This window comes from Myxine glutinosa, chromosome 4, assembly GCF_964187855.1.
Source record: "Myxine glutinosa chromosome 4, kmMyxGlut1.1, whole genome shotgun sequence".
Taxonomy (NCBI): Eukaryota; Metazoa; Chordata; class Myxini; order Myxiniformes; family Myxinidae; genus Myxine; species Myxine glutinosa.
Window position 1 is genome coordinate 129,094,926 of NC_136264.1, and position 13,599 is coordinate 129,108,524.

A 13,599-nucleotide genomic window follows, 5' to 3' on the forward strand; every position below is an offset into this window, starting at 1 on the left:
ACATCTCAAAAAGGAAAATAAAATTAATAGTGGTTCTCAACCCACAAGCCATGTGCAACCCAATCAGCAGGCTGCTGACAGCCCAAGTGACATCATAATTAAAATTTAAAAAATACTTCAAACAAAGGGAATTGTCAGATCTCCCACTAATGGAAGTGTCAAACCAGATATATTTTAACAGTTCATATACTTTGACCTAGTTTGCTCATTTTAAATGTCATTGTAGACATTTGACAGTGTAGAAATGAGGTATTACAGAATACTGATTTGCATTGCATTACTGTCAGATAACAGATACAGAAAATTTGAAAATGGATGCACAGGAGATAAGTTGTGTGGGTGCATTCCACATAACACATCAAAAGAGCTGCAAGTGTGGCTCACTCACTATGGTAAGTTGGTTGAGACCACTGTATTGATACAATATCCAGTCATAATTGTTTGTATACAGAGTCAAGGCTCATGTAAGAGCTATCACATTGCACACGAGAACAGGCACAGACCCATAAAACATACAATAAATGCAAGGAGCGGGAGACAAGAGGGGGAGAGAGAGGAAAGCATACAAGAACAATAACAGTAGAGAACAGGGACGTCAGTAGACCTGTGGAAGAGAGAGGGCAGGTGGGGGGAGGGGTGGAGGGAGGGAAGGGTACACAGTATAAAACAACTTGACAATACTAGGAATTTCAGGAAAGAAGTTGGAAATTGAAAGAGGTGCATTTGGGGTGTTTTGACCAGGGTAGAAAAGACCAAGGTTTTGGATGGGGGAAGCTAAGAGATGGTTGTGAACAGCTGTTTCGAAGACCTGGAGGGAGGAGTGGGATTGAAGAGAGTGTCAGAGTTTGTTCCAGAGGGGTAAGAAAAGAGGAATGAAAGAGTGAAGGTGAGTGGAAAGTCTTGATTTTGGAAGTTTCACCAGAAGATATCTTGTTGCTGGCAGATCTTGTGCGTCCTGTAGGAAAATGTGGGAGACAGAGCACAGACAGAGCAGGGGAGCTAGGCCAGAGAGGAGTCAGTAGAAGACAGAAAGACCACCAACCTGCCTGGTGAGAGAGAGACAGAGACAGACAGAGAGAGAGACAGAGAGAGACAGAGACAGAGAGAGACAGAGACAGAGAGAGAGACCCTCAGAATCAGCTGCATCATGGGAGATACCAATGATAAATCATAGGCATCATTTTGGGAGTTGGGACCATGCCACTGATGTTGTGGCTGACTGTAGATACAGCCAGTAATTTTAGATTTTACCAGGGTACCAGAACACAATGGCTCACTCTTCTGGAAAAGTACTGGTAATGTGGAACCTTTGAAATACAAAAGTGAGTGCAAGCAGACAGGACAGCTGGCCAAACATCTCATAAACAGTCACGTGAAAAAGTAAGTACACCGCATGTAAAGTTTTGACTTTTTTAACATATTTCAACATACAGCTATTTGATCTTCATTTCAACAATATTGATAGATAAAGGTGATATAATATAACAAATATCATGAAACATTTACATTTTGTCGTCCATTGTATAATTTAAATAAACATAAATGCAAATTTCGCATGTGGAAAAAGTAAGTACACCCCTACATTTATCACTACTTCAAATACCTAAAATTAGAATCAGGTGCACCAGCTCAGGTGCAAATGATTAGAACATCGTCAGAGAGGATCTTGGAGGAACCTGTCTTATTTAAACCTCAGACATTTCGTTTGGCTTGCTCTTTGTTGTTAAAGTGTGCAGCGTCACCATGCCAAGATCAAAAGAGCTCTCTGAGGCCTTCAGAAAGAAGGTTAGAGATGCCTATGAGTCTGGGAAAGGACTTAAAAAGATCTCCAAACAATTTGAAATCAATCATTCGACTGTCCGGAAGATCATCTACAAGTGGAGAAGATTCCAAACAACTGCCAACTTGTTCAGGCCAGGCCGCCCCAGCAGGTTCAGCCCGAGATTAGACCGCAAGATGCTGAAAGAAATCTCTAAGAACCCCAGAATGTCATCACGGGACCTACAGGTAGCTCTTGCCACTGTTGATGTCAAAGTGCATGAGTCTACCATTAGAAAGAGGCTGCACAAATTTGATCTACATGGGAGGTGTGCCAGGAGGAAACATTTGCTGTCCAGAAAGAACATCAGGGCAAGACTAAAGTTTGCCAATGAACACCTCGGCAAAGACAAGCACTTCTGGAGCAATGTGCTCTGGACAGATGAGTCAACGGTAGAGCTATTTGGCCACAGTACCAGAAGACATGTTTGGCGAAAACCAAAGACAGCATTTGACCACAAGAAACTGATACTAACTGTAAAGCATGGTGGTGGAAATATTATGGTTTGGGGCAGCTTTGCTGCATCACGGCCTGGGCAGCTCACCATCATAGAATCCACTATGAATTCTTCATTGTACCAGAGGGTGCTTGAGGATAATGTGAGGCCATCTGTCAGAAAGTTGAAGCTCAACCGAAGGTGGACCTTGCAACATGACAATGACCCTAAACATACCAGTAAATCCACCAAGGAATGGCTGAAAAGAAAGAAATGGAGGGTTCTGGAATGGCCAAGTCAAAGCCCGGATCAAAATCCCATCGAGATGTTGTGGGGGGGATTTGAAACGAGCTGTACATGCAAGAAACCCCTCAAACATCGCACAGCTGAAAGAATTCTGCATGGAGGAGTGGGCAAAAATTTCTCCCAGTCGATGTCAGAGACTGGTAGACAGTTATAAGAAACGCCAACTTGAGGTTGTTTCTGCCAAAGGGGGCAATACCACCTATGAGAGCCAAGGGTGTACTTACTTTTTCCACATGCAAAATTTGCATTTATGTTTATTTAAATTATACAATGGACTACAAAATGTAAACGTTTCATGATATTTGTTATATTATATCACCTTTATCTATCAATATTGTTGAAATGAAGATCAAATGGCTGTATGTTGAAATATGTTGAAAAAATCCAAACTTTACATGGGGTGTACTAAAGTACTTACTTTTTCACGTGACTGTGCACACTCGTTGACTTTTTCACATTTTGTTGCATTAGCCTGAATTTTAAATGGGCTAAATTGAGATTTTTTTTGTCACTGATCTACACATAATACCCCATATCAAAATGAAAAAAAATAATAATAATAATAATTTTCAAAATAATTAAAAATGAAAACCTGGAATGTCGTGAGTCAATAAGTATTCAACCCCTTTGCTATGAGACTCCAAATTGAGCTCAGGTGCATCCACTTTACTTTGATCATCCTTGAGATGTATCTCCTCGGCCTGGGCAATAATAGAAAAACTTATATCACTTTAATGGACCTCATTATCAAGATTATCGTGATATCATGATAATATAAATAATGTAATTTGCACCTTGAGAACAATGTAGCATACAATAACAAACCACATAAGAACAAGCTAAATAGCCAAATAGTTACGTGGGTTTGTACTCTATTTCATAAATCTGTTGCAATTTGTTTAAAGTCAAACCTCATTTTTCCTTGAAGAAATTGTTTTGCTTCGTTTGCTGAGCAACTAGACGAGCAGTTTGAAAAGCGGTTGATACAGAACATCTAGCTTGGCAAGTGATAGCAAGCCGTTTGCTAATGGTACACATCAAGCAAGCTACTTGTTATTTGCGAGGCAAAACATTCCTTTATCCAAAAGAAATACGACAACCTCTCATCTTCTTCCACCAATAGATCCTTCTGGTTCTTTGCGAAAAAGTATCTCCAACAACTTCTGTCGCTCTACCTTCCCTTCGCTTTTCCATACGGATGATACCATATCTGTCTCTCCGACTAATAAAGCAACTCTTCTTGGTTCTCTTTCCTCCTCGAAATCATTCCACAATGGATGACTACCATTCCATTTCCCTCTGATGCTCCCCTTACCAATCCTATAATCTCTTTCAGTGCAGTCAAAAAAGTACATCTCTCTGGACGCAAGCAAGGCGTACGGACAAGATGGCATTCCTCCTCGTGTCTTGAAGGAGTGTGCTCCAGAACTTGCACCCGTGCTTGCTCATTCGTTTTGTTTTTGTTTAAAAACCCAAAATTTTCCTCTTTCCTGGAAACATGCCTTAGTACAGCCAATTTCAAAGAAGGGTGATCGTTCAACCCCTTCCAACTACCATCCTATTGCTCTGACTCCTCCGATTTCCAAAGTCACACTTCTTCAAGACATTAATGTCTTCTCAATTCCCATTACCTCAAGCATCTTCAATCTCAGTCTTCTATCTGACCATCAATATGGCTTTCACAAGACAATATCTACCAATGATATCCTTTCTCACATTACAAATGCCTGGGCATCTTCTCTAAGAGACTTTTGGGAATCCTTTGTTGTCGGCCTTCATATCTCAAAAGCCTTTGACAGAGTTTGGCATTGGGGTCTGATATCCGAGCTTCCCTCTACCAGCTTACCTCCTTCACTATGCTCTCTCATATCAAGCTTTCTCCCCAACCACTCTATCTCCGTAATTGTTGATGGTTCAACACCTCCCTCCTTCCCTATCAACAGCGATGTGCCTCAAGGTTCCGTCCTGCCTCCAACACTCTTCCTTCTTTTTATCCACGACCTTTCTTTATAAATAACCAAATGCACTCGTATGCTAATGACAACATTACATTCCTCCATGTTTTCCCATCTGCTCCATCTTCCCTCAGTCGATCAACATCTCATTTCATCAGAGCCAACTCTTTAAATTCGGATTTGGACAAGATTTCCAGGTGGGGAAAATGTAATCAACTTAAATTCAAAGCTTCTAAAACTCAATTTCTTCTCACCTCTCTCTCTAAAATTCCTCTCAACTCTCCAATCTCCTTTGAAAGCTCAACAATTACACCATGCGATACAATAAACCTACCAGGCATTACCCTAACATCGAATTAATCCTGGAATCCGAACATTACGCAGATAGCCAAGTCTGCCTCGAAGAAACTACGAGTCCTGTTCAGATGTTGAAGATTCTCCTCTCAACAGTTGCTTCAACTAAATAAAGGATTGATTCGTCCGTGTATAGAGTACTGCTCTCACATCTGGAGGCGTTCTATCTCCACATACTTACTGGATGGAATTGATGTCATGGCGGATGGGAGAGGGGAGGACAAGGTTCCATTGATAGCAACATGCTAACTGTGTGAGTGGATCAAGTCAGAAATCCAGATATGAAGGTGGCCTTGAATGCCTCAGGAAGTTTGACTTGCAAGTAAAGCAGGATACCAGACTGTCAAATGCAGGAAAATACATATGAGACGATCCTGACCTCTTGATTGAGATTTAACAGCTCCAAACATTACTGAGAGAGGAGCAGCAGCATGCCCAGAGTTGAGCGACTAGGGCGGAATCCAAACTGATGGTCAGAGATCAGGCTGTTTGAAAACAGGAAAGAGTTGGAACCACCAGCAATGATGGATTCCATTACTTTGATTGTAATTGGAAGCGAGCAAACTGATCTGTAGTTGAGGACTGGTTTTTGCATCCTTATTTTAACGCAGGAGTGATGTTCACTGACTTACAGGTCAATGGGAGTGAGCCAAAGGACAATGGCAGAATCTAGAGGGCAGACAAAGGGGAAGTAGGAATGGGAGAGCAAGATTTGAGAAATGGCAATGCTGCCATCGGGACCTTTGCGGAAGTAGCTTTCAGGCTAGACAAAGATTTCTCGACCTTCTTCGGTGAGAAAGATACAAAGTCCAGCAGCTAGTGGGTTCAAGGGGGTTTAAGATGGTGCCAAAGTGGGATGGGTTGGGCACACGAGATTTAGAGGCAAACACGTTGTTTCGATAGTCTTTTCAGTGGTAATGCCATTTGAGGTAAGAGATGGCAAGGGGAAGGGAAGGAGGATATTCACCAGAGAAATATATTTCACCAATTTCACCATGTGCCAGACAAACAAACATTAGGTTGTTGCGGAGAGGCATACGAAGCTAGCCGGAGGTATTTCAAAGGGCTTAATGTGGGCAATGGACAATGAGCAACAGAGTTCTTGACAGACATGGCAACACCACCACTAGAGTGGAGGAGCACCTGTTAAAGTGGAACAGAAAATTGCCAGGGGGACACAGAGGAATCAGAAACGTCCTGTGAGAAAAAGGTTTGCTAAACAATGTCCGGAGCTGCAGTAACAACCTGAATGGAGAGATCAAGATTGTCAGAACAGAGACCTCGAATATTGGTGGATCCCATTGTGAGGGAGGGGGTTGGGGTATACTAATGCGTGGTCACGCATCTGGCTCACATAGTGGGGTAGCACAGCAAAAGTGCCTGTGTAATATAGACAAGGAGCAGTTAACTGTCGTGAGCTGACATTCTCTACAGACTGTATTTATTATGTGGAATCCCAATTCTGTCAGACAGACAGGAATCATGGCCACCAGGACAAAAATATGGTTTTTAAAGGCATGAATAAAAGTAGAGCTGCATGATTGGGATGACGGCACACAACTGCAGGACTTGTGAGCATATCAGATTTTAAACATACTGTTTAAATAAGAGACAGCAGAGGGGGAAGTTTGTTAAGAATAATAATAATAATAATAATAATAATAATAGTAATAATAATCCAATAAACCGTAAAGGCAACACCAAGTTTAATTTTTCCTTCTCATTTCAAAGCATTGAGGAAGTGTTAAGCCATATGCACTGTGTGGATTACAACTGAATAATGGCGTTAGACCAATTCATTATATTAAAGGATTTTCATCAAATAAAATTGCACTGAAGCCGATATCTCCAATTAAAATCGAAAACTGATGACCAACATCAAGGCTGCTAACTTTGGTGGAATAGAGAAATAACCAAATGAGAGTTCAAACCAAACCTGTACCTTAATCCACTGAGGATCAGCATTGATAGAAGCAACTGATGTCTGAGTGGCCTTTTCATAGCTCCGAAGTTTATTGAAGACGTTTGCCATGTTGGAAAAGAGTTGTGCCAGGTCTCTGCACAAACGAATAACAGAAAGGGAGAAGTGAAGCAAGTTTAAGTATTTCCCTTCCTTTGATATAAGAAAACAATTCATTTTACAACATAGTTTGCGGTTGATGGCACAAGTGTGTGAAGCCAGAGGTAAATCGTACCTGCAACAATTTTCACAATCAATATTTAAAACAAAAGTGATTCTAATGAAACTTAGTGGATATGTTTAACATACAAGATCCCAAGCTTAGACTACAGATAGCATGTTGCTGGATTTTTGTCACGCAGAAATACCTTTAAACAAGGCCGATTTGTACCAAAACTAATCCAACTAGAATGGCACTCGTAGAGCGCATAGTCTCAGCTCACACGTTCATTCTGAACAAAAATACCATCGTTAACTTAACACGATACTATTATGGCTCATATACCCATAGCATCCACGCACCCTATTATGTCACATAATTTGTTGGCATGGGTTATGTACGTCATAAATTTAATTCTTCCCTCACATTGGGTCATAGATCAAATATATGAAGTTTCAGATTTTTTTGGATAAAGATTTCAATTGAACCAATTCTGGTTGCAATACCACTTCACCAATGACGTCATAATTTCATTATCACCCTATATACCCCATGGAGAGTTGATGCCTTATGCCAAGTTAAAAATAAAAATTGAGCAGTTTTGGAGAAAATGATGTCTAAATTTTTCCTTTTATCCAATATGGCTTCCATACCATGTGATAAATGATGGCATCAGTTTATTTTTTCACTCACATCGTGTCATCAGATAGATGAGGTTTCAGATTTTTTGATAAGGATTTCAATTCAACCAATTATGACTGGAATACCACTTCACTGATGACATCATTATCATCACTCCATATATCCTATGGGGAGGTAATGAGTAATGACATATTCTAAATTTAAATGTTTTTCGTTGAGCGGTTTCAGAGAAAATGATGTCCATTTTTACGGCGTAGCCCATCGGGCAGAGCCGTCTAGAACAGTGTTTGTCCGTATGTATGTATGGTATGTATGTCCCCTCAAACTTATACCAAAAAGAGCTGAGAATCTAGTCGCATGACAGGGTGATGTGATTACGTCTGATGTCATTGTGGTGGTGCTTCAGCTGACTCTCCACGCACCGCCATTTTGATTTATATGTCGTTCCAAGCCGAACATATCATCGAACCTGTCATATATCACAATCGCCATGCTCTACATTTACGTTTTTAATTCAGTGTGAAACACAAACAAACCGATTATTAAAATGATCATCAAATATCGAAAGCTTCGGGGTTACGTCTCTTCCAACAAAACAAAACTGTACGTATCGGCCTTGGCGTTATGACTCACCTTCCGCTTCGGACAAATTAAGCCCAGGTTTCTAAATACAGTGGTATCCTTTCGGTAGTATCATTTTCGTAATAATAATAATATTATAGTAAATACAACCATAACACTTTAATCCCAATGTCGTGAATGGAAAGTTGATGGATTGAAGAGGTGTAACCGTGGAAGTAAGGAATTCACCTCGGTTTTTTAAAATATATATTTTCGTAATAATAACGTAACGTTATTATTATAGTAAATCTAATCGTAACACTAATCCCTTTGTAGTGACTGCAACGTTACTGGAGGTTAAATATATATTGTTACGGTTTTTAGAACCTTCACTTTGTAAAATAATAAGCCTTGTAAATAATTCCCTGTAAATATCCCCATCTCCCAAAGGCCAACGGTCGCATCCTAGTTAGGCCATATTGCAACACGTAGGACACCATAGGAACCTTCTTCAGTTATTTCATTAGTATGCGTTTCAGGTAAGGCTCTGTTTCCAATAGTTTGAGTCTGCGTTGCATTAATCAAATAACATAGGTCCTTTTTCAATCCCAGTCAATTCCCATTCATTTTGCGGCTTGGCTCTCTCCAAATTGGGTTACGCGCCTCTGCTCGCCCAGCAGCGTTCACTGCATCAAACGCCATTACGCACGCGGTCAAGTTGGAGAAGCAGGGCGGAGCGCCAAGGACAAAGGCGTGGCCCCGTCAACGTGTCACCAAGGGAGGAGTCGGTGAGCCCTCGCGACCAACCAGGGCCGAGGCGAGCTCACCGGTGGGTGTTTCTAAAAGCGGGCGGCTTGATTTCAAAAGGGACACTATATAAGCGCAAGCGCGGCGCCTTGTGAAGAGATGAGACGGGAGGACGGGAGCGAGAGAGAGAGAGAGCTGGCGTGAGAGCTGAGTGCACGAACAACTTCTAGCTGGGACTTCTGCCGAACATCAGCGCGTCAGGAACGTTCAAAGCCTCCCTCCCCGATTTATGAACCCCGATAACTAAGGTCCGCTCGCGTTCAGCGATCAATGAACAGCGCTGCCTGCCGGGTTTCGCCACGGAACCAAAGCGTGGACCGGAGTGGAGCGTGAACCTGGAGCCGGACCTTCCTACCCTGCCATCTGCCTGGACCTTCTCCTCCTTCCTGCTATTCTCCTTTCGTGTAAGTCTGTCTGTATTGTCCTGGGCGTGATATTTAAGACTGTGTAAGCTTGCCCTGTGTCCTTTTGCTCTTCTCCCTGTACATGCCCTTCTTTCGTTTCCTCTTTCATTAGTGGTTAATAAATCATATTTGTTCTTTCTTACCCTCTGATTTCCTCTGATTCGATCGCTTTCGTCTTTTCCTCAATTGAGTACCGGTGGCACGATTAGAACCGCTCAGAATCTGGTTAGTCTTATTGCTAACGGCTCGGCAATTTCCATCTGTCCATGGTTCGAGCGGAAATTATCTCCCTGCTTTGCAGAGAGATTGGTACACAGGTATTTGGGAATCCATCTTGACCAATCACCCTGGCCAATCTCAACCCCCCGCAAAGGAGCGTTATAATTTCCAGGACTGGGGGATCGGCCAGTTTAAAAGACAAGGGGACTAACCCCCCCTTGGTAAGGGGAGCGCCGACCCCCGGATCCACAACAATATCTTATATGTATTAAAGTAGCGGAAGTTTTGTGTCTGGCCGTCATGCTAGGTCATTACGGCATAAACACCCACTCACTTCGAGAGTGTCAGGAAAGGTCATTCCTCTTTGGGGTATGTAGATTACAGTCTCTCTATGGTCGGGTCTGAAGAACATTTGGTGTGTGTTCACCTTTCCAAGGTTCTTGTGGAGAGATCGTCAAGTGGTTAAAGCATTCGAGCAAGCACTCCATTCAAAACCCTTAAGGAACGGCTGGCTTGGCAAGCGCTAGCTAGCTGCTTGGTAAATGAGCACACCTCCAACCCTTGTGGGGTATATAGATTACAATAGATCTTTGTCAGTTCTGCAAGTAAAACTTACCTCATGGATGGTCGGGATTCCTCCAAATTTCTTTGTTTAATGTTATAAACAGCATTAACGACTGTTTGAAAAGCAAATATGTATTTGTGGTTTGTAATATTTTCCAAGCCCAGCTTGGGCACTGTTAGACTTTTGGTCTTGTTTCTGCATTACTCATGCCACACATGGATAAGTGAAGTACTAAGTGGTCAATGAATGACTCACACACAATAAAATTGCATCACACAGATGCACTATTCGTGACAGTAAAATTCACTTTATTAACGCACAGGTTGTAAACCTGGTGCGTTATAGCGTTTGCCTGGGAATTTCTGTCGCTCAAAAGTGAAGCTCATTTCTGTCGCTCAAAAGTGAAGACAGTTTCTGGCGCTCAGATGTGTAAACATGACGTCATCAAATCTATATTTATGCTGCCGGTTCTGCTGCGAACTACTTCACCATGGAAAGTACCATATGAATAATAATTTCCATGTGCCAACCTGGGCGGAATCCAAGTGGATTCACTTGTTTATTGACACCATCAGATAATAAAAACGAAAGTCAAAGGCCAACCTTCCTTGTTTGGGGAATCCAAATTTTGGAGCAAGGTATATCTGTAGCGCTTCTTCATATTTCTGAAGTGCCAATTGATATCGCTCATTCTGGAAGAATCGCTTGGCCTCTTCCTTCAGGTATTCCATATAAGTCAAAGGGTGAGACATTCTGCAAAAAAAAGAAAACAGGTATTAAATTCCCAATGCAGATTACAACGCAGGACATCATAACGACATTCTCAATAATCTTTTTTGCGGTACAAGATATTTGCTCAAATGGAAAGAGGTTTCTGCAGTTTAAATGCAAGCAAAATTATCACCATCATCTTATACTTTAAAAATAAAGTCAATAACTGAGCAACTTTAACAGAACCTTTCAATGTCAGGATCAGTTGCTCTGCTATTTAATGCACATCATTTAAAAGAAATACACCACAAAAAGCTACTTGCAAACTACAAAAGTGAAAAATGTGAGTTTCAACTTCAACAAATAGTAGGTGCACATCAAAGATCCATACCATTGAAGTGTACAACTTCCAAAGTAGGTTTAAACATTTGTTTTCATAAAACTGCATTCAAGTCACTTTTACACAATGGTCTTCAGTCAGTGAGCTGAAGGAATTCCTTAACTTGCTCTGTTCATTTATTTGACCATTTGACACCATCCTGTATTGACTAGATGAAGTCATGTTCAGGTGCATAGTTACACCAAGAGCGTTAAATAGCAAAATGGCAGATAGTGATCCATAGCAGGTGCAAGGAAACTTTAAGCTTGCTGTCCAAGCAGAAACTAGAACAGCACTCAGTCGGGAGCATACCTACAGTTTAGGCTTTGTATCCACTGATAGGCCCGAACTGGATCCGGACATGAACCAAAATCGAATCGGCTTGTTCTCGTCACTTACACAACTCATGCCCTAGTTTTGTCACAACCCATCCACAACTTTTTGAAATATCATGCTACCTAAAGTTTTGGCCCTGTCACTCAATGACGACGAATTAATTGGAATTAAAATTTTATTATTGTATCCGGATTTGAACTTTCACCAAAATTGAATCAAATCTGCCATATAAACACACCCAACCAGTTCCCCAGGTTTTGTCCTAATCCATGAAGAACCTTTTGAAATATCGTGTAATACATCATATTTGGTCCTCTCAATAGTGAAGAATCACTTGGAAGGTTCTCAGATCCCGATCCCGATCCGGATCTTCACCAAATTCTAATCATTTCGTCCTCGTCACATACCCAACGAATCCACCAAATTTCGTCCGAATCTATCCACAACCTTTTACATATTCTGTTCACAAACAGGGGTGAAAAAACCTTTGGTGGCAGAGGTAAAAATGTTTAAATATATCAAACAGGTGGCTCGTCGACAGATTTTTATGACTAGTCTTGAAGTCATAACTTCATACATAGTACATACCTCATTACACACATTGAGTGAAAAAATAAAAAAATAAAAAAAAGTATAGTAATCAATAACGCCATTGCTCATACATTTGGTGAATTAAACAATGGCATGGCTCACCTAGATCGCATGATGTTCGACTGCAAAGCGAAACAAAGACGGCAAGGCACTACGTTCGTTCGAATATTCGATGTCCAGCACTAGCAGGGAACGCCATGGACACCTCGGAGTCGACCTTAAACAGGAATGAACGGCCAGCAATGACGCCGAGTATAAGAACAAAAAAATACCAACACCCACCTTTACTCTACTTCCTTTCTCTTCGCTTCTCATAAACTACGTCACGCGATGCGGCTTCTTCTTCCTCTGCCACCGCCTCCTCCTCGCAGTACCCACCATCCCCAATATCGCCCGCGCTTTTTCCCTTCCATTCAAATCAGAAGAAACAAAATCCCTGCCTTCTTGAGCTGTAATTGCTAAAACATCAAACTTCTACATTTATCCCAAGATCGAACGGCAGTCAGTTTGCCTTTTTAAAAAAATTATCATGGATTTAACAAAGTTATAAAACAAGCACAAATTTAATAAAACATCTTTGTTCGCATTTCTTCCTAACTTTTCGTTTTAGAACGATCCAAGTCGTCACGATGTGCCGTTTAATTTTCATGTTCATTGCCAAATCATTTCAGCGCAGGATGACGCCAGTCGCCAGGCCGTCAGTGCGCACACACTACAAGTACACAGTAGGCCCATCAAGGCCTGCGCTGAGATCGCCAGCTGAGGTGATCGGTTGTCCATGCTCTATCCTTTTAAATGCCAAAACATCACTACCAATAAAACGATGAAGCAGCGCAATCATTTCTTTAAAGGCTTGACAATGATTCGGCCGGGGCTGGATTCGAACCTCTCACTTCCATGCTAATAGTAATAGTATTAGTAATAAAGAGCGACCGTTCTAACAATTTCAACACAAACTTTCATGTAATATGTATCTTCTAAAATAAATAATAATACGTATATAAATATCTATCTTGTATTCGAGACTGCTGTATATTTTATTAAATATTTATATTTTATTAAATATACAAACCACCTCTCTCGGCGGCACCAATTTCTCTTCTGGTCCTCTGCCTCTGGTCTGGACTCTGGACACGGGACGGGGTTAAAAAAACGCTTCTTAATCAATTGGTAATTGTGTCTTTCATTTTAAATACATAAACATTTATAAAATTTAAAGTATTTAAACCGATGTGGTAAAATTGTACTTCATATTAGCGACAGGAAAAAAAAATCCACGTGGAAGAACCGAGCAGCCAGCATCGTTTAGCAAGACAAGTGTAATACACCCCTAATAATGTTCCATCACCTACTTTTGGCACTGCCATCATATATTAATTCCTTTAAAAGGAACT

At 41.1% G+C, this 13,599-nt stretch overlaps 1 protein-coding gene across 2 annotated transcripts in view; it reads right to left on the reverse strand.

Moving 5' to 3' along the window:
* Window positions 1-13,327, reverse strand: part of TRANK1 (tetratricopeptide repeat and ankyrin repeat containing 1) — a 90,069-nt gene extending 76,742 nt beyond the window's left edge. Inside the window, exons 1-4 of one of the 2 annotated variants that reach the window (XM_078776414.1) lie at window positions 13,281-13,327; window positions 12,308-12,422; window positions 10,792-10,941; window positions 6,813-6,927 (exon numbers count right to left, since the gene is read on the reverse strand). In XM_078776414.1, the coding sequence (XP_078632540.1) occupies window positions 6,813-6,927; window positions 10,792-10,941; window positions 12,308-12,318 (276 nt within the window). In that variant the 5' untranslated portion in view covers window positions 12,319-12,422; window positions 13,281-13,327. Of the gene's footprint in view, window positions 1-6,812; window positions 6,928-10,791; window positions 10,942-12,307; window positions 12,528-13,280 lie in introns of those variants that run through there. The other variant, XM_078776413.1, reaches the window with a different exon arrangement.
* Window positions 13,328-13,599: the final 272 nt, after the last annotated feature.